This window comes from Hippopotamus amphibius, chromosome 15, assembly GCF_030028045.1.
Source record: "Hippopotamus amphibius kiboko isolate mHipAmp2 chromosome 15, mHipAmp2.hap2, whole genome shotgun sequence".
NCBI lineage: Eukaryota > Metazoa > Chordata > Mammalia > Artiodactyla > Hippopotamidae > Hippopotamus > Hippopotamus amphibius.
The window spans coordinates 1,955,741-1,977,325 of NC_080200.1; the positions used below are offsets into that span (position 1 = coordinate 1,955,741).

Sequence of the window (21,585 nt, forward strand, 5' to 3'; positions counted from 1 at the left end):
CTGGACAAAAGGATGGCAGATGAAACGTCAGGCTTGAAGGCTGTCTCAGCGGACGCTGGGCAGAGCCCAGGCTCGGAGGGAAATCTGCTGTGTTGCTCCCTGTGCCCTGCTTCCCCCGGGTTGCAATATGGATACTCCTGTAATGCCTGTGTCTCCAACCCAACGTGTTGAAGAGGTCCCTGATGACGTGACCCACTTTGGTGGATTCCCTGCTGGTGATCTCATCAAGTCACTGAGATGGAAGGCTTTTTTTTTTTTTTTTTGGCTGTGCCCTGTGGCTTACGGGATCTTAGTTCCTCCACCAGGAATTGAATCCTTGTCCCCTGCAGTGGAAGCACAGAGTCCTGACCACTAACCGCCAGGGAAGTCCCGATGAGCGCTTGGAATAATTAACCCCAGGACGACGGCTCTCACCATGTCTTGTTAAGAGAAATGATGAATTTCCTCCTTGAAAGGGTAGTTTGAGTTGGGCATTCTGTTACTCCTAGCCACAAACTACAACCAAACACTATTGACTATTTTATCAATCACCTAAAGATTGACCCAGAATGGTGTATCCAGTGAGGGTTAGAAGAAATCAGGTTTGATAAAAGCTACTTGGAACCCCATTTATCTGCTGAATGAAAGGCAAAAGATGAAAAGACAGTTGATATGGTTATTATCAAGACAATACTTTTTTAGGCAGAGGGCATTGGGTTTCTTCAGTGAATCTCTGCACATCAACTTTGATTTAAAAATTCAACATATTCAGGATTTTCCTGGTGGTCCAGCGAGTAAGACTCCTCTCTTCCAATGCAGGGGCATGGGTTCAATCCCTGGCTGGGGAATTAGATCCCACATGCATGCCAAGTGCCACGGCCAAAAAAAAAAGTAAAGAATAAAATAAATAAAAATTCAGCGTATTCAATTAACTTTGAATCACTGCATAATTTCACATTTGCTCAAATTTGGAGTCACAAGTTTGTTCTTTAAGTATGATGAAGTAAAATTTATATTTTAAGGCAAGACAAGAAAACACAAAATTCTCTTTCTGTGTCCGTTTGGGCCTCCTCCCTCCCTCCCATCTGCATTACACATAAGCCAGACCTCCTCGAACATGGGAACATCTTCTCAATATTTTTTTTTATATTATTTATTTATTTATTTATTTATTTATTTATTTATTTATTTATTTACTGTATTGGGTCTTCTTCATTGCTGCACAAGGGCTTTCTCTAGTTATGGTGAGTGGGGGCTACTCATTGTGGCTTCTCTTGTTGTGGAGCACAGACTCTAAGCATGTGGGCTTCAGTAGTTGTGGCATGTGGGCTCAGTAGTTGTGGTGTATGGGCTTAGTTGCTCCAAGGCATGTGGGATCTTCCGGGACCAGGGGTTGATCCCGTGTCCCCTGCACTGGCAGGTGGATTCTCAACTACTGCGCCACCAGGGAAGTCCCCCCACCTGCGCAGTCTTAAAGATCCATTTTTTCTCTTGCTTCTGACACTAGCAGTGTAACTTCTTAAAAGAAGAGCGTTCTTTCCCAACTCTGTAAAGGGTCATGATTACTTACTAATCACTTTGTATGTGCTTACCTAGACTGGGTGTCTTTGGTGAACTTTACATAAAATGTCAGTATGTCATTTTGATGTACAGTAAGGACCCTACATATAAATCTTCAAGTTGTGAAATTTCAAAGATGTGAATGTGCTCCTGTATGTCAGCTGTTGTACTATACTTCATACTTTTCAAGGTGTTGTACTGTAAGGTTAAAAATATTTTCTTGATGTTTTTAAAATTAATTAATTAATTAATTAATTTTAGCTGCACCAGGTGTTCGTTGCAGCATGTGGACTTCTTAATTGCAGCATGCATGCATGATCTAGTTCCCTGACCAGGGAACACGGGCCCCCTGTATTGGGAGTGTGAAGTCTTACCCACTGGACCACCAGGGATGTCCCTGTTTTTTTGTTTTTCTGTTTTTATAAATTTGTTTATTTATTTAGTGGCTGCGTTGGGTCTTTCATTGCTGCACATGGGCTTTCTCTAGTTGCGGTGAGCGGGGGCTACTCTTCATTGTGGTGCATGGGCTCCTCATTGCGGTGGCTTCTCTTGTGGAGCACAGGCTCTAGGTATGCGGGCTTCAGTAGTTGTGGCACATGGGCTCAATAATTGTGGCTCACGGGCTCTAGAGCGCAGGCTCAATAGTTGTGTTGCATGGGTTTAACTGCTCTGTGGCATGTGGAATCTTCCTGGAGCAGGGATGGAACCCGTGTCCCATGCATTGGCAGGCAGATTCTTAACCATTGCACCACCTAGGAAGTCCCTCCCTGTTTATTTTTTATGTATTATTTGTGTGAGAAGTATTATAAACCTATGACAGTACAGCACTTTACAGCCGATTGTGTTGGTTGGGTACCTAGGCTAACTTTATTGGATTTACAAACAAATTGGACTTATGAACGCGCTCTCAGAATGGAACTCGTTCATATGTAGGGAACTTTCTTTGTCTTGAAAATGTATGTGACTGTGCCTTCAACTTCTAACAGGTGGAACAACTTTCAGAGCTTCTGAGAGTCTGTCTCCTGGGTTATAATCCTTAGTTTGGCTCGAATAAAATTCTCTTTTTTCTTCTTAACTTGATTGTTAATTGAATTTTCATTGCCAACTATATAAAAATTTGAAACTTTAATTTGGCAAACATCACCATACACAGTTAAAGAACAAAAGGAAACAGTATTTCCAACTTATATAGTAGGGAGGATAATATTTATAAAGAGTTATTAAAATCAACAAGAAGATGACAATACTCTCATAAAATATGAAGAGTCAGCTGGGAAATTTAGCTAATCTAGGAAAAGATATTCAGCCTTACTAACAATCCAGGAATGTGCAAAAAAAATGACGGCATACTGTTTTTTACTTATTAGATGAGCAAAAAGCTGTTTACAATTGCAAAATCTAGTGGTACAGGGATAAGGTTTTTGGTAAATAGGTACAAATATTTGAGAAAGTAATTTGGAAAAATGTATCAAAGGGCCTTAAGATGATGAGTATGTACATATGCAAATGACTCAGCAATCGCATTTCTAGGCATTCATCCTACAGAAAAACAAAATGTGCTTTTTTTTTTTTTTAATTTGGAGTATATTTGATTTACAGTGTTGTGTTAGCTTCAGGTGTACAGCAAAGTGAATCAGTTATACATATACATACATCCACTCTTTTTAAGATTCTTTTCCATTATAGGTTATTACAAGATACTGAGTAGAGTTCCCTGTGCTATACAGTAGGTCCTTATTAGTTACCTATTTTATATATAGTAGTGTGTATATGTCAATCCCAATCTCCCAATTTATCCCTCCCCCTGACTTACCCCCTGGTAACCATAAGTTTGCTTTCTACATCTGTAACTCTATTTCTGTTTTGTAGGTAAGTTCATTTGTACCCTTTTTAAAGATTCCACATACAGGTGATATCATGTGATATTTTTCTCTCCAAAATGTGGTTTATACAGTAGCTCAAGTGTGCAAAAATGCATATACAGGGAGAGTCACTGTATCCCTTCCCTTCACTTGCAATGGATTTCCAGTCCTCAGTTCTAATTCCCTCCTACAAGTGCACCACTCATGAAGTGACTGCCTAAGCATGCAAATCTGATGATGCGATCCTTTGAAATTGATCCCATGTGCTTCGGGATAAAGTTCACACTCTTTAATGTAGCAGGAAATGCACTTTATCTACTTGAAGTCCTCCAAGCTTGAAATGCTCCAGGCTCATTCACTCCCCTGGCACATGTTTTTCTCTGACTTGAAATCTCCCTCCCTGTTCGTAAGGGTGTCACCAGACAGATGGCACCCTTAAAAAAAGTGATGGAAGAAAGTTCCCTGAGAGGACTACGTTCAAATACGTGGATACGTTTAAAGAAAGCCAGCAAAGGATCCTGCAGCATTCTGCGATAGGCAAGAGTGGGGGTGGTTACCACCTTTGACCTGAAGGGGAGAAAGAGGGACTAATTCCTGGAACCCAGCACGAGCTCAACATGAGAGCAGCTGAGGCTTTCACAAGACCCAGCATGGAGAGGGCCAGGAAGACAAGTCTCTGATTGTTTCTCCTCCCTGCTGATCTTGTGCTGCTGCTTCCAGTTGGTCAAAGCCAAATGGAAGTCAGGAGCCATGTGAGCGTGGTTGCTGTCATCCAGAGAAGTCAGTTTCCCAGGGTAGAGGGTGGGGCAGAAACACGTGTATGGTGAGTCTGATGGGGCAAATGGTTTCTGCTTGGCTTCAAAAACTCAGCTCAGACTACATCTCCTTTGGGAATCATTCCCAGATCTTTCAAGACTGTCAAGTTCAAGCATCCTATGCAAGCTTCTCACCCAGCCTTTCGCACGGTGATAAAGAGTCCGTTCATTTGCTATGCTTCATCCATTACACTATAAAATTTCAAAGACCATGTGATGCAGTTGAAAGAGGAGACTTTGAATTCTATGGACTCAGAATTAACTCTACACTCTGCCACTTACAAAAGCTTTGCTTTTAGACACACTTTCGATTCTTTGAGTAAAATGCTGGTCGTGGTAATACTCATCCCACGGAGCTGTTGTCAGCACTAGAAAGCATACATTTTTTTTAAATAACTCACATAGTTGAGGAGATTCCTGTGAGTGAAAGTATACTGGACGTGTTATACTGATGGCTGGGCATAAATTTGGGATTAACCTTCCTATGTTGGGAGAAAGTCAAATCTTGCAAATACTCTACCTCTGAAGCAGGACTCAAAACTCATTTTAGAATTCTCCTCTGCAGCAAGGACACAGGCATGGGACCAAAGTTCCCTGGGTCAGAGGCACTTAAGTGAAGAGTTCTCTTTGGCACTGAGCAGTTGGAGGAATCAAGCATGGTGTGGTGATTCTTATTTCCTGATGTGGTTGGTAACAACAGCAATGGCTGGTGGTGATTTCCGTGTTTTCACAAATTCAAGTTTCCAGGACTCAGGTGGCATCCATCAAGATGCTTTGACAGCAACAGTTCCCTTTAGAATTTTGTTGGGGGTAGCAACGATGGTGATATTCTCCTTTTCATGTCCCTCTAACTTGGCTCTCCTAACAGATTTGTGATGGACTCAATATCCATTTAGAACATAGATGTATTTTTTACTACAAGGTAAAACGGTTCTTAATTGGTGTCCTGTCTCATTCTGTCTCGTTTCAGAACCTGGACAGCTCCCTGTGCATCTATCTGCTTGCTGTGCTCGTTCTCTCTGAAACTTGGGTACCATCCACTCTTTCCCTTATATCTTCATATTTTGAGAGTTTTGGCTTCTTAAATATTCATGTTCAATGACGTTTAGGGAACAGGGAATTCCTGATTAGGGATTAGGTAGGATTAGCTAGGCAGTAGTGAGAACATTCCAAACAAAAGGAAGATCCTAACAGTTGTAAGATAGGTTGGCAAATACTCTTTACTGAGCGAATAAAAGAACAGTTGGTATAAGATTAAAGGAGGGACTTCCATGGTGGCGCAGTGGTTAAGAATCCTCCTGCCAATGCAGGGGACATGGGTCCCATTCCTGGTCTGGGAAGGTTCCACATGCCGTGGAGCAACTAAGGCTGTGCACCACAACTACTGAGCCCATGTGCCTAGAGCCCATGCTCTGCAACAAGAGAAGCCACCACAATGAGAAGCCTGCACATCGCAACGAAGAGTAGCCCCTGCTTGCCACAACTAGAGAAAGCCCGCACACAGCAACAAAGACCCAATGCAGCCAAAATAATTTAACTTAATTTTAAAAAAGATTAAAGGAATATGACACTGCAAATCTATGACATTTCACTGGATTGATGGAAAAGGCTGGGGTGGTTGGAGAGAACGTTTCTGCAGGTGCCTACCTGTCTGATTGGAAATCTCCCCATGTGGGTGAGTGATGCTATCAAAGCAGCAGACAAGCTTCCCCTCCTGAGCGGTTTTCATGTATCCAGGACCACAGCCCTAGCTGCACACAGAGTGGTTGAATCAGAAAAAGAGAAGTTCTGTCAATAAAGATGTCTTATTAGCAGCAGGTGAAGTATCCATGGGTCACAAAGATAGTGATAGTGGCTTTTAATCTTTGCACCTAGAATGATATTTCATTGAGTTCAAAGTACTTTCCAATTTCCCCTTTTGTGTCTTCTTTGGGTTGTTTGACTGTACGTTATTTAGTTTCCAAATGTTTGTGGGTTTTCCAGAGATCTTTTTCATACTGATTTGAAATTTAATTCCTTTGTGGTCAGAGAACATCTGGTATCACTTGAATCCTCCTGAAGGTATTAAGATTTGTTTTATGGCCCAGAATAGTCTATCTTTGCTCTGTTGCACAATCAAGAAGAATGTGTATTCTGCTGTTGTTGGTCTAGTGTTTTGTAAATATCAGTCAGGCCAAAGTGGTTGATAGGGTTTTCCAAGTCTATAACTTTGCAGATGTTCTGCCTACTTGTCCTATGAATTATTTTTTAAGATTTATTTATTTATTTATGGCTGCGTTGGGTCTTCGTTGCTGCATACAGGCTTTCTCTAGTTGTGGCGAGTGGGGGCTACTCTTCGTTGCAGTTCGTGGGCTTCTCATTGCGGTGGCTTCTCTTGTTGTGGAGCATGGGCTCTAGGCATGCGGGCTTCAGTAGTTTCAACATGTGGGCTCAGTAGTTGTGGCTCTCGGGCTTAGTTGCTCTGTTGCATGTGGGATCTTCCTGGACCAGGGCTCGAACCTGTGTCCCCTGCTTTGGCAGGTGGATTCTTAACCACTGTGCCACCAGGGAAGTCCCATACACTGCTCTGATTTTTGATTAAGCAAGGCTGAGAGCTGAGGACCATCAGTCAGCAGCATTCCCAGCTGCAGGAGGAATAGGTCCTTCACTCCTGAAGCAGGAATCTGAGCAGCATATCTTCCATGTCATGGGTTAAGGTGGGAAAAATCAGTTTGAAAAAACTGGGTTGGAAAATTGTTCAACACACCATCTTAGACCATTCGGGATGCTGTAACAAATGACCATGGACTGGTTGGCTTAATCAGCAATTTGCTTTTCACAGTCTGGAGGCTGGAAGTCTGAGGTCAGGGTGAGACCATGGTCAGCTTCTGGTGAGGAACCTCCTCTACGTTTCAAACAGTTGAATTCTCCTGTCTAGTCATGTGGTGTAAGAGGAGAGGGTGCTCTCTGGGGTCCTTTTATAAAGGCATAAATCCCACTAATGAGGGCTCTACACTCATGACCTAGTCACTTTCCAAAGGCCCCCGCCTCCTAATACCATCACGTTGGGGATGTGATTTCAACTTACAGATTTTCACTCAGGCCATGACACACGTTTATTATTGAGTTGGCTTGGGCCATATGTCACACAAATTCATCCATCTGTCAGAGCCTTCTACCTGATGTTTATTCTATCTAAACCAGTGCCACTTGAAGACCAGATTCCAGTCCAGGTTTGAAACAAGTAAAACGTAACTTTAGAGAAAGGATCCAAATCCTATTTCCCCAAGCACTTGTTGATCACGTGACAAAGTCACAATGAGAGCGTTTAATATATATATCACATAGACATCATCAAGTGCCAGTGGTCATCAGTTGTAATGGAGGAAGCACTGTCAAATTCTCCCCATTTTCTGGGGGTTTCATTTCTTCTCCAACATAAAACATGCTGTAGAGGCGAGGACTTGGGATACTGCATACACAGCAGTATAGAGTGAGAGAAAGAGTGAGAGAAATAGCGTCAGGGAAGAGAGATAACACATCATCGCTTGGTCTAACAGTATTTATAATAATAATTTAAACTAAATTATAAATAATTTAGTTTAACAATTTAAATTATATAACTAAATATATAATTTTAAATACATAACTATTTTAATTTTACCATTAGATGATTACATCTATATAATATATAATATAGGATTTAGTTATGTATTATATTGTTTTAAGAATATATTACTAACCTATAATATATTAATTATGGTAGTTTTATTAATAGAATATTCTTAACAGAAATCAATATATTAATATTACTAATAAACATTATCATTAATACAATAATTTAACTAGGTATATAATGGATTATACGCTTATTAATGTGTTAATAAATAATAGTTATTATTGTTTTATTGGCAAATGCTGAACGCACTGCACTTTCTCCCTTATTTAAGAAAAGGCCGCGCATGCGCCTGAGCTCTCCGGGAGCTCGCGTGTGCCCTTGGGGCCTGAGGACGTGCTCGGAAGCCAGATGCATCTCAGTCCTGTGTAGGCACGACCCGCCCGCAGAAGGCGCTGTGACTCAACTCGCTGCCCCCAGAGGGACGGGGAACCCAGCGCCGCGCCCGGCGCCTTCTGGGACTTGTAGTTCACGGCCTTGTGGTGCGCAGGCCCACTGCCGAGTCCGGGCTGGGAGCGGGTACCCGGGCGGCGGCAGCGGAGTGAGTTACCCCGGGCGCCTACTGGGGGCGCGGGCGGGCTGGGTGCTCAAGGGTCCCCGGGACGCGCTGCCCCGAGCGCCTCCCACGCGGCGGGACGCGGGCAGGACCCGGCAGCGCCGGAGTGCTGCGCTGCCGGTCACCTGCGCCCGCACCTGGGGCCGCCGCGCTGGAGCATCGCTTGTCCGGGCCGCGCAGCCGCGACGCCGCCCGTGAGCCTGGTCCCCACGCCCGTGCGGGTAGCTAGGCGGGAGGGGCGGGAGGGGTGGCCTGGGCTGTCCCCCTGGGGTTTGCTCCGCCTGTCGCTCTGCAGGCGGCAAAGGAGAATCAGAGAGGTTGAGCAGCTTGCCCGAGGCCGCCCAGCACCCGGCTTGGCAGCGTCTGAGCCCCGCCCTGTGAACATGCCCCTGGGCGACAGGTCCGTGGGGCAAACCCTGTCCCGAGGTAGATGCAGCTTCCAGAGGCCGGACGTTACAGGGAAACGGGGTAAACCGAACGCCCGGACTTCTGAGTAGGTTCGCTGAGCGCTTGGACTAACCCGGGGGGTCTCACCTGGGGCGGTTCTCCCCCTCGGGGAACACTGGGCGGTGCCTGGGGACATCTGTGGTTGTCATGACTGGGGGGCTCCTGACACTGAGTAGGTGGGGGCCAGGGATGCTGCGCCACTCCTATAGCGTCCAGGACGGCCCCTCCGAGAACGGTCCAGCCTCAGGGTCCCCAGTGCCGGCTGGGGGAGAGACCCTGGCTTACACCTTAGCGCTGTGATTCTAGTGATAAGCTCTCAAGGGTCCGCTCCACTGATGCCCGGACACACACTTGCACAGGAATGAGGAAGCAGCTGACCATTCTACGAAGGTCCCAGCAACAAGCTCGCAGACCTCTCCCCTTCCCTGGGGTCCATTGAACTTTCCCCTGCCAGGAAGTCGTCACCCGCCCTTGCTTATGGAGAAAGGATACCTTTCAGTGGTTTGAACACTGAAAGGGAAGCCCCTGAGCCCAGGTGCCCCAGGCCTGGGTGAATGAAGGTCTAACAAGGTCACTGACATCAGCCACAGCGAGAGGGTCCCGCAAACCACCCGAGGGTGGGAGAGGATTTGTCTGGAAGAGCTAGGAAAGGGCAGGGGGGCCTGGACCCATTGCCACCAGCTGCAATTTAAAATCCCAAGAGCAGAGAGATCAAGGTGTCCCAGGGCTCTGCTCCCCCGTGGAGTGAGTCAGAGCCAGCTCTCTGGAGAAGAATTGGCATCAAATCCCTTCTGCTCCCTCATCTCGGAAGCTTGGTGAAAGCTGCAGTCATTTTTAGATTTTTAAACTTTTCTATTTCATCTCGATTTTATTTCAAGAAGCTGACTGCACATCACGTTTTCCTTGATACTTATCATAATTCCAGGTCCTTCCTTGAGGTAACAGTTATGTTTGGCGTCTAATCCTTGCTGGCTTTTTGCTTTGTGTTTATGTATGTGTATACAGTTAGATTATATCTGTCTAACTCCGGAAAATTCCATCACCCCGAAAAGGAACCCCGTCCCCATCAACAGTCACTCCCCTTCCCCTTCTCAGCCCCTGGCAACCATGAATCCACTTAAAAATTTTTTTTCGCCTGTATACCTTTTTTAAAAATTATTTTATGTAATTAATTAATTTGGTTGCACCAGGTCTTAGTTGTGGCAGGCAGGCTGGCCCCTTAGTTGCGTCATGCAAACTCTTAGTTGCAGCGTGCATGTGGGATCTAGTTCCCTGACCAGGGATCACACTTGGGTCCCCTGCATTGAGAGCGCAGAGTCTTAACCACTGTGCCACCAGGGGAGTCCCCATGAATCCACTTTTTGTCTGTGGCTCTGCCTGTTCTGGATGTTTCCCATCAGTGGACTCACACCCTGTGTGTCCTTCTGTGTCTGCTTCTCTCCCTGAGCATCGTGTCCTCGGGTCCGTCCACGTGGTAGCGTGTGTCAGGGCTGCTCTCCTTTTCATGGCTGAATAATTTTCTGTTGTGTGGATGTGCCACGTGGTGTTTATCCCTTCCTCACTGATGGACATTTGGGTTGTTTCCACCTCTGCCTGTTGGGGGTTTTGCTGCTGGGAACACAGATGTGCCGGTTTTTGTGTGGATGTGCTGTTTTCATTTCTTTTGAGTAGATACCTAGGAGTGGAACTGGGTCTTACGGCAACTGTAATCGATTGAGGAACGGCCAGACTGCTTTTCACAGTGGTGCACCATTTTCCCTTCCCACCAGTGATGCCTGAGTGCCCTGTCCTTGGCAACACTCATCATTGTCTGTCTTTTGGGGTTTTTTGTTTGTTTGTTTGTTTGTTTTTAGACAAAGGGGTGATGTGCTATTAAAATTTGATTATAGTGTAGTTTTATTTCTTTGTGCATGAGCATTTTATATTTTCTTATTACACCTCTCTTTTTAAATTTATTTTTGTTTTTATTTATTTCTTTGTTTATTTGTTTATATCGGAGTATAAAGTATATTGCTTTACTTGTCTGTCTTTTTGACCATGAACATCTTTTCACGTGCTTGTTAGCCATTTGTATATTGTCTTTGGAGAAGTGTCTATTATTATTATTATTTTTTTTTTTTGCCCGCACCATTTGGCTTGTGGGATCTTAGTTCCCTGACCAGGGATCGAACTCAGGCCCTTGGCAGTGAAAGCACAAGAGTCCTAACCACTGGAACGCAGGGGAATTCCCTTCCTTTTTTTTTTTGAAGTGTCTATTCTTTAAATGAGCTTTTAATTTTGACTTAATTTTACACTCACGGGAGAGTTGCTGGATGGTCGAGAATTCCCACATACCTTCACACAGCTTCTCCTTGGGTGGTGTCCTTAGCCTTTTTTAAAATAATCACCCCCTTTTTAGACATTTTTTCTCTAATCAACCTTTCCCGTGAAATTCTGTTTTTGGTGGGGGGAGACCACTGTTTTTCAAAACTTTCGCTTTTTAACCAAGTATAGACTCATAAGAAGTTGCAAAGACAGGGCAGAGTTCCATGTACCCACCCCCCAGCCTCCCCCAGGGTGGCAGCTCATGTAACTATAGAAACAGTGGGCAGGGATTCTCGCTGAAGTGACTTAGGAGGGGTTTTGCCAAAACCAGACAATGCAGAGATGAACTTGGGAGCCCAAAGCTTTGAGGCCTAGTTGGAACGAGTGCTCAGAGGGGCCTGAGTAATGTTTGGTGGAGGATAGAGTTCTCTCACCACACGGTTCCAGAATCAGCACAGCCCAGATCTCCCTGCAGCTCTCCCCCTGAAAGGCAGGGAGTCCCCTGAGGGATGTGGGGAGCTCAGAATTCCCCATGGGTTCGGACTTTTCTGGAGGTTCAGTGGTTAAGACTTCACCTTCCAGTACAGAGGGTGCAGGTTGGATCCCTGGAGGGGGAAGTAAGATCCCACATGCCTTGTGGCCAAAAAACCAAAACATAAAACAGAAACAATATTGTAACAAATTCAATAAAGACTTTAAAAATGGTCCACATCAAAAAAAAAAAATCTTAAAAAATAAAAGAATTCCCCGTGGGTGTACAGGGCCACATGCTTCTGCTTCTGGTAAGGTGGGGCAGGCCCATATAGACCCTTCCCACTAAAGCACGGAGCAGTTTGGCAGAAGAGTCCCAAGAGAAGAGAGGAGGACAGAGTGGGAGCCACCTGTGGGGAGGGAGCGGTGAATCTGATTGATGTGGGGGCTAGGGGTGGGGGGTCTGAATTAAGCCTTCTAGGATGTGGGCTTGGGAGGTGGTACTGGGTTGATTCGCTCCCTCTCCCCCCCTCCCCCCCCAATTCATGTCCACCTGGAGACTCAGAATGTGAACTTTTTTTGGAAAGTCTTTGTAGATGTAATTTATTAAGATGAGGTCATCCTGGAGTGGGTGGGGCTGGGGGGGGGTGGTCCCTAGAAAAATGGCTGGTGTCCTTATAAGAAGAGGAGAGACCCACAGACACAGAGAGAAGGTGGCCATGTGAAGGGGAGGCAGAGACTGGAGTGATAGGACCACAAGTCAAGGAAGCCTGGAGCCCCCAGAAGCTGGACGAGGCAGGAAGGACCCTCCCCTGGACCCTTCAGAGGGAGTGAGGTCCTGCCACACCTGGATCTTGGGCTTCCGGCCTCCAGAACTGGGAGAAGATACATTTTTGATGTTGTAAGCCCCTCAGTGTGTGGTTATTTGTTACAGCCTCCCCTGGACGCTAATACAGAGCGCTTCACAGTAGAACTTGTGTGCTTCTAAGACCTTCAGTATCTTCATCCAGAAAATGGAGCCATTAAGACCCCTGGCCTGTCCTGGCTTCCATGACCATCCTCTGTGTGTATGGTGGGGGTCATCTCAAGTGGTGGCGGGGATTCTGGGGTCTGGGGACAGGCAGGGTCTGGTCTTCACGCTGCCTTTCTCCTCCCACAGCCCTGCCTGCCTGTGAAGCTGCTTTTGCCCAGGAGGAAGGAGAGGATGGCTGCTGGGTGCCTGCCCCTCTGGCCCCAGGTGAGTGGGGCTTCCTTACCCTCCTCCTCGAAAGGCACCCAGTATGTCTAGAGGGAACACACCTACCTGAAACGGAGCACCCTTGCTTTGTGGGAAAGGAGGGAGAATTCACTGTGAGCATCTGGGTCCAGGTACTTGGGCTCCTCCTAAGTGTAAGGAGATGTGCACTGTGTCCCTGCAGAAGGGCTGTGCTTCCTTCCTAGGGCCCTGAGCATCTCTGTGCCATCTGAAGACCCTGCAATTTCCCCTACAGAGCAGGGAGGGGCTGCCCCAGGGCGTCATCCTCTTTATTTATTTATTTAAATATTTATTTATTTGGTTGCACAGGGTCTTAAATTGCCGCAGGCGGGCTCTTTAGTTGTGGCATGTGAACTCTTAGTTGCGGCATGCCTGTGGGATCTAGTTCCCTGACCAGGAATCGAACCCGGGCCCCCTGCATTGGGAACACAGAGTCTTGTCCACTGTGCCACCAGGGAAGTCCCTGCCATCCTCTTTAAAACATATATATTTTTAAAAATTATATATATATGACTGTGGTGAAATACACATAACATTAAATTTATCATCTTAAACATTTTTTCTTTTCTTTCAAAAAAAGCTTTATTGTGGTTAAATACATATAAGGTTTACCATCGTAACCAATTTTAAGTGCACAGTTAAGTGGTACTAAGTACTTTCATCCTGTCGTGCAACCATCCCCACCCTCCATCTCCAGAACTCTCTCATCTCCCCAAACTGAAACTCTGTCCCCCCTGAAACACGGACTCCCCACCCCCTCCCCAGCCCCTGGTGCCACCATCTACTCCCTGTCTCTGTGGATCTGACTCCTCTAGGGACCTCCTGGGAGTGGAGTCAGACAGTGTGTGTCCTTCTGTGTCTGGCATGTTCTCCACATCAGAAAAACAGGGCTGATCCACAGCTCAGTTTCAGGTCCCCTCGGGGACAAGCCCTTTCTCGTGGACATCTGTAAGTCTCCTAGGTGGTCCCGCCAGCATCTGTGAGATTCTCATAGTTAGAGCCCTTGGCCCCGTGTCCTGGGTCTGCTCTGGTCCCTGACCCGCTCTCAGGGCAGCCTGGCTGAAACAGCCCACGTGGACATGGCCAGGTTTCAGCCTGGAGCTTTGCAAAAAGTAAAGAGATTGTGTCCCACTAAGACTTTTTCCCCCAGCTTTCCCCGATTGGAAGGATCTATTATGAAATTATAATAATATATTTATATCATTTATTATAGTAATCAGAACAATGTATTATCATAATACGATACTGCTTATAATTATTACATTATAATATAAATATATTATTGTATTTAATAAATGCAAACCAATAATATTTCATACTGTTTTTATTATGCATCTTATGTTAACAGCCATAAAGTACAGAGCCATTAACATTTTTTTCCTTTTTATTTCCTTGTAAGTTTACTAAGACCCTTGCAGCGAGTCAGCAATTACAGGGTTAACATCAAAACCACCAGCTAGAAATGCAAGGGGCCCTGGGGGAGGGTGTGGCAGCTGCAGCCACTGGGAGAAAAGGCTGTTTTTTTCTGCTCTATTTATTTCCTGCTCAGAGGAACTGGCAACAGGGAAGTTGAGAATGTTCAGTCCACTTGCATGCCCACCTCCCCCTCGCCCCCTCCTTGGGAATGTCTGAGCCCAGTGCTCCTCCTGGAGGAGAGAAAAGACCAAAGGCATCGCCAGTTGCTCCCTCCCTTCTCCCTCCCTCCCCTCCTCCCCTCCTCCCTCCCTCCCTCCCTCCCTTCCTTCCTTCCTTCCTTCCTTCCTTCCTTCCTTCCTTCCTTCCTTCCTTCCTTCCTTCCTTCCCTCCTTCCTTTCTTCCTTCCCCTCATTTTAGCGCGAATGACCCGAACAATCCGGGGCATCCAGCACGCCCACTGCCCCACGTGGGGTCTGTCGCTGTCAAATTCCACAGGTGGCTTTTCCTCCTCAGGACAGCCAGCAGCCCAGCCAGCCTGGCACCAAGCATCCGTCGTCCCCCAGCCCTTCGTCCTCCCTTCCCCAAACTCGGCTCTCCCCGTATTTCAGGGAGCAGTCGAGTCAGGGGCGGGTAGGAAACCCCACTCCTTACCCCTCTGTGCCTCGTGGACCGCCAACTCATGGCACCAAAGAACCAGTCTCTAGGGACCTCAGGGTTTGGATGAGGGACTCCCTGGTCAGACAGATTGCTTGGTGTGGCTTCTAAGGGCTCTGGCTCTGTCAACATCAGAGGCCACGACCCCGTGAACTCATGAGCCCTCAGGACCACCCTGTGAGGTTGTCCAGGAAAAGTCAGTAATAGACCTGCCAGCACGTGACCCTAGAGCAGCACAGCCTCAAAAAAGCAGGGGGAGCTTCTCCGGTGGGAAGGTCATACTCGTGAATCCAGACGTTAGAATCACCAGTTCAGTGAGAAATGGGGAAAGCATTCCCCGCAGACCCGCGAGATCTTAATTCCTGGACCAGAGATCAAACCCATGCCCTTGGCCGTGAAAACATCAAGTCCCAACCACTGGACCGCCAGGGAAGTCCCTGGGGGTCGCCCTTCTTGAGCAGAACTGATGTGGTATTTTAGGAGGTGGTGACCTTCGAGGACGTGGCCGTGGACTTCACCACGGAGGAGTGGGCTTTGCTGGACCCGGCTCAGAGGAGGCTGTACACAGAGGTGATGCTGGAGACCTGTGGGAACCTGGCCTCTGTGGGTAAGACCAGCGCATTCCTTCTGCGTCCATCAGGTCACGTTTATTTAGCATCTGCTGCATGTCGAGAGCTGTGCTAGGAAGTAGGGATTTACTGGTGAATGAGACGGGCATGGTTCCAGCCCTTGTGGGGCTCGCAGTCGGCTGGTTTCTCCAACACAACGAATTTCCTGACTAGTTGAGTATATGGCAGCCAGAGCCACTGTGGAAGTGCATCTTAGCTTAGGCATAGATAATGTCCCTGATTTTTCTTGGCTGCAGAGTCAGGGTGTTTGCACTCTCTCTGCCAAGCTGAAGAGCCATGATTTATTTATTTATTTAAAAAAAAATTTTTTTTTTTTAGCTGCACCAAGTGGCATGTGGGATCCTAGTTCCCCCACCGGGGATGGAACCCTTGCCCCATGCAGTGGAAGCTCAGAGTCTTAACCACTGGACAGCCAGGGAAGTCCCAAGAGCCATGATTAAAAAAATTTTTTTTAATTGTGATAAAATATATTTAACATAAAATTTGCCTTTTAAATAATTTTTGAGTATATAATGTGGTGGCATTAGTTACTTTCACAATGTTGTGCAACTAATCACTGCCGTTTCCAAAACTTTCTCAATGTTCCTGAACTCTGTCCCCATGAAACACTGAGTCCCTACCCCCTCCCCCAGCCCCTGGCCCCACCATCTACTTCCTGTCTCTGTGGATCTGACTTCTCTAGGGACCTCCTGGGAGTGGCATCAGACAGTATTTATGCTTCCGTGTCTGGCTTCTCTCACTGAGCATCATGTCCTCAAGGTCCATTCACTGTGTAACAGGTGTCAGAGTCTCCTTCCTTTCTAAGGCTGAGTCATATTCCAGTGTGTGGAGGGACCACGTGTTTATCCATCATCTGCTGATGGGCACTTGGGTTATTTCCACCTTTTGGCTGGTGTGAATTGTGCTGCTGTGAACAAGCATCTCTTCGAGTCCCTACTTTCAACTCTTTCCTGTTTATACCCAGAAGTGGAATTGCTGGATTGTGTGGTGATTCTATGTTTAGCTTTCTGAGAAACCGCCAAACTGTTTTCCACAGCAGCTGCCCCATTTTTCATCCCTGCCAGCAATGTAGGAGGGTCCCAGTTTCTCCACATCCTCGTCAACACTTATTTTCTTTTACCTTTTTTTAAAAAAATTATACCCACTGTATTAGATAAAAAGTGATAGTCATTGTGGTTTTGATCTGCATTTCCCTGATAACTAGTGATGTTGAGTTTTGCTTCATGTGCTGGCTCACCACTTGTATCTCTTCTTTGGGGAAATGTAAGATCCACATTTTTTAAATTAGGAAAATAAAATCTTTAGCTTGGTCAATGTGCTACCTCTCCTATGCATGGGAGGCTTGTGGGATCTTAGTTCCCCGACCAGGGATCAAAACTGTGCCCCCTGCAGTTGAAGCGTGGAGTCCTAACCACGAGACCACCATGGAAATCCCTCTCCCACGTACTCTTGTCTCTTTCAGAAGCCTCGAGGAACCAGAGTCCTGATACAGACATTGAGGATGGCACTATATCCCCAGCACCAGCCTCTCAAGTCACCAGTCTTTCTCCATGGACAGCGTATTCACTCTTTCAACCAATGGTGTCTTTCCACTGGGAGCAAGGAGAAGCCATGTGGATGGCGGGGAAAGGAACTCCGCCAGCTTCCTGTTCAGGTAAGTATAGGCAGATATGAGCCATGGGGATGGGGGCAGCATGTGGGGACTGTTGGTCAGAGATCCTTCCATAGAGGCTCTAATTGTCTAAGGAGAAGGCTGAGGACCTTGGCTGTACTTTCCCACATATCTTCAGTTTCTCCTCCATCAACCTTCTTCCATGAACTAGCTTCCACTACCCGTCTTTGTGTGCAGAGAAAAGAACATCCTTTTCCTTCTAAAAGCCATTCTACCTGTATTTCCTGTTCCATCTCTTCCCTCTCTGCTTTCTTGATAATTCTTTCCCTCTGCCATTCTTTTTTTTTTCTTATCACTCTGAATTTTTAAAAAAATTTTTAATTGGAGTATAGTTGATTTACAATATTGTGTTAGTTTTAGGTGTACAGCAAAATGAAACATATGTATATATAAAACCTCCATTCTTTTTCAGATTCTTTTCCCATATAGGTTATTACAAAATATTGAGTAGAATTCCCTGTGCTATACAGTAGGTCCTTGTTGTTTATCTATTTTGTACATGGTAGTGTGTATATGTTAATCCCAAACTCCTAATTTATCACTTCCCCCCCATGTTTCCCACTTGGTAACCATAAGTTTAATTTTGAGAACTGTCAGTCTGTTTCTGTTTTGTAATTAAGTTCATTTGTATCATTTTTAAATGAGATTCCACATATAAGTGAGATATCATATTTGTTTTTCTTTGGCTTACCTCACTTAGTGTGATAATTTCTAATTCCATCCATGTTACTGCACATGGCATTATTTCATTCTCTCTTTTTTTATGGCTGAGTAATATTCCATTGTATATATATACCATGCCTTCTTTATCCATTCCTCCATCAATGGACATTTAGATTGCTTCCATATCTTGGCTATTGTAAATAGTGCTGCTGTGAACATTGGGGTGCATGTGTATTTTTGAATTATGGTTTTCTCCAGGTATATGCCCAGGAGTGGGATTGCTGGATCATATGATAGTTCTATATCTATTTTTTTTTAAGGAACCTCCATAGTGTTTTCCATAGTGACTGTACCAGTTGACATTCCCACCAACAGTGTAGGAGAGTTCCCTTTTCTCCATACCCTCTCCAGCATTTGTTATCTGTAGACTTTTTGTTGATGGCCATTCTGACTGGTATGAGGTGTTACCTCATTGTAGTTTTGATTTGCATTTCTCTAATAATTAGTGATGTTGAGCATCTTTTCATGTGCTTTTTGGGCATCTGTCTTCTTCTCTCTGTCACTCTTATTTCTCCTTCTTTCTAGAGCAGTTGCTTCTACATTTACATTCCCTGCCCCCCGCATACTGATCCATTATCCCTTTTCTAGCCTTCCCCTGTGTTCAAAGCTGATGTTTGAACATTAATCCGCACATGCCTTGTATATGTTGGAAATACTTCTCTCTCACTGTTCTTAAGTTAGAAGCTTCTTTCTTAGCCCTGCCTCTCAATTTATTTCAGATTGGGAGACTAAACTGAAAAGCCAACAGTCAGTTTACAAGAAGGTGGTTTTGGAGGAAGAATCACTTGGTGGTATGAATATTGTAAAGCTCCCCAGAGAGGGCTGGGGATGTGCTCAACTTGAGGGGAACTGTGAAGACCCACAGAGGCTTTCGAGGCAAATGGGGTACTTCCAGATAGAGGCATTTGTACAAGAGAAGGCTACTGCATGGCATGAATTTGGGGAAAAATGTAATCTGAGCTCAGACCTTTTTTTATCACAAGGTTTTCTAGGAAGACGTTTCCATGACTGTGGCTTAGCTATTGAGAGTTTGGTATCTGATCCATTCTTAAACCATCATCATATGGGATATACATACCAGAGACCCTGTAAAAGTGATGAAAGTGGAAAAAATCTCAACCCAAATAGTCACCTTATTCCACCTGAAAGAACTCAAACAGGGGAGAAAATTTCTGCATATGCGGAAAGTGGGAAATCATTTAATCATGGTATGGCACTTACCATACACAACAGAATCAATACAGCAGAGAAGCCCTATGAATGTCACCAGTGTGGGAAAGTGTTTAACCGGAGGCATTCCCTGAGTGAACATCAGCGAATTCACACAGGAGAGAGACCATTTGAGTGTCCGGAATGTGGGAGAGCCTTCACGCACAGCTCCACCCTCACTCGACATCTGAGAACTCATACTGGAGAGAAGCCCTATGCATGCAGTGAATGTGGGAAAGCCTTCAATAGGATTTCCTCTCTTACCCAACATCAGAGGATTCACACAGGGGAAAAGCCCTATAAATGCAAAGACTGTGGGAAATCCTTCTGCCAGAGTTCTTACCTTATCTTGCACAAGAGAACGCATACGGGTGAGAAGCCCTATGAGTGTAATGAATGTGGAAAGGCCTTCAGTGACCGATCGTCTCTTAACCAACACGAGAGGACTCACACCGGCGAGAACCCCTATGAGTGTAACCAGTGTGGAAGGGCCTTCAGCCAGAGGTCTTCCCTGGTTCGGCATGAGAGAACCCACACTGGAGAGAAGCCATATCTCTGTAATGAATGTGGGAAAGCCTTCAGCCAGAGCTCTTCCCTTATCACACACCAGAAAACGCACACTAGCCAGAAAACCTATAAAATAATTGATTGTGGGAAAGCATTCCATCAGAGCAGCCACCTTGTTGGATTTTAGAGCTCACTTGCTGCCTTGTAATGTACTGTTTTGCACTCTACCACGTAGGTCTGTTCAGACTTTGCCCCTCTGATGTACTGCTTGAGAATAAGTAGGCTTATGCTTCGTTCTTGAAGCAAAGCACTGTAGTCCAGAGCGGGGAAAAGGCACCTTATAATAGGGAGAAATTGCCATGGAACTATGCCTAATGAGCTCCACCCTCTTGGAAAAGATTGGTAAATGGAATGGGATATTGCTGAGAATTACTGCATTAATTTAGTTGTTGAAACAAAGCATGTTCTGTTTCAACTTTTTGTTTCAATAATCTGAATATTTTACTTAATCCTTCTGCCACTGTTGGTCACTTAGCTAGGTCCTGACTTGTCTCACACACTACTCTGGCAATGCAGAGCATTTGCTAAGATAGAAGGTGCTTTGGATGCAAAGGGAAAAGCAAAGAGTGCAAAGTAGTATGTATAATTCTATCCAGTGAAGTCAAAATATATACATAAATCGAAAAAGACTGGACAGAGATGTGGAGAAATGAACAGTCATCTGATAATATGTGTTTTCTGCCTTTTGCCATTTCGTTTGGTATTGCTAGAATCATTTTGACAATATAAAAAATGAACAAGCCCAAGGGATATTGAGCTTTATTGATCAGTCAGGGAGGACTGTAGATACCAAGATGGCAAGGATACAATGCAGTAGGTCTTGGGACATGGAGAGCTGAAGTGACCTTTGGCATCTTGGGAAAACCAGCTGTGAGATGTACTTGCCAGAGTGTGGATATACATCATCGTCGTCATTAACATTTATTGGGTACTTAGTATATTCCCAGCGTCACTCTAAATTCTTTTTTTTTTTAAGATTTATTTTATTATTTATTTAATTATTTATTTTTTGGCTGTGTTGAGTCTTTGTTGCTGTGCACAGGCTTTCTCTGGTTGTGGTGAGCAGGGGCTATTCTTCATTGCAGTGCGAGGGCTTCTCATTGCTGTGGCTTCTCTTGTTGCAGAGCACGGGCTCTAGGCTCGCAGCCTTCAGTAATTGCAGTGTGTGGCTCAGTAGTTGTAGTTTACAGGCTCTAGAGCACAGGATCAACAGTTGTGGTGCACAGGCTTAGTTGCTCCATGGCATGTGGGATCTTCCTGGCCCAGGGATCTAACCCATGTCCCCTGCATTGGCAGGCAGATTCTTAACCACTGCACCACCAGGGAAGCCCCCCAGTGTCATTCTAGACCCTGTATGTGTTTCCTCATTTTACCTTCTCAACAACCCCATGAGATAGTAGGTTTTTGTATCCCCTATTACAGAAGGAGAAACAGAAATAAGGTAACTTACCCAGAGTCACCCAACTAGAAAGTAGTGGGATCTGGATTTGAACTTGAGCAAGCTATACCAGGCCAATGTCACATTTGCAAGGAGGGATGCAAGGGAGCTGTGTTTTCCAAATTGTCCCTTAAAAGTCACTGAACTGTCTTGTGAGTCTTCCCCTTTCCCTGGAGCTAGTGAGGGAGGTTGACTGTCAGAGCTCTCCCACCTAAATTGGACCTGATCATGTGAATATCATTGCCTTTCCCTAAAGTAAAGATCCCCTATCTGGGGTAGGGGATCTGTGTAGACCCGACTTGGTTGATGGATATGTTTCTTAAGGGCTCCGTGAACAACCTTGTACTGGATGCAAAATATGTGCTGGGGCATA

The 21,585-nt window shown here is 45.4% G+C and overlaps 1 protein-coding gene across 7 annotated transcripts; it reads left to right on the plus strand.

Annotated features, from left to right (window-relative positions):
• The first annotated feature begins 8,372 nt into the window (after positions 1-8,372).
• ZNF554 (zinc finger protein 554) lies at positions 8,373-20,189 on the plus strand. 7 transcript variants are annotated; one of them, XM_057709590.1, is made up of 5 exons: positions 8,373-8,412; positions 12,809-12,886; positions 15,455-15,581; positions 17,066-17,257; positions 18,718-20,189. In XM_057709590.1, exons 2-5 carry the CDS (start codon positions 12,854-12,856, stop codon positions 19,899-19,901), a joined length of 1,536 nt encoding a protein of 511 aa, XP_057565573.1. In that variant the 5' UTR covers positions 8,373-8,412; positions 12,809-12,853; the 3' UTR covers positions 19,902-20,189. The 7 variants fall into 7 exon arrangements, with proteins under 7 accessions (XP_057565573.1, XP_057565567.1, XP_057565572.1 ...); XM_057709584.1 differs by lacking the exon at positions 8,373-8,412 and adding an exon at positions 8,684-8,924 and having other exon boundaries at positions 12,584-12,886; XM_057709589.1 differs by lacking the exon at positions 8,373-8,412 and adding an exon at positions 8,684-8,920.
• Positions 20,190-21,585: the final 1,396 nt, after the last annotated feature.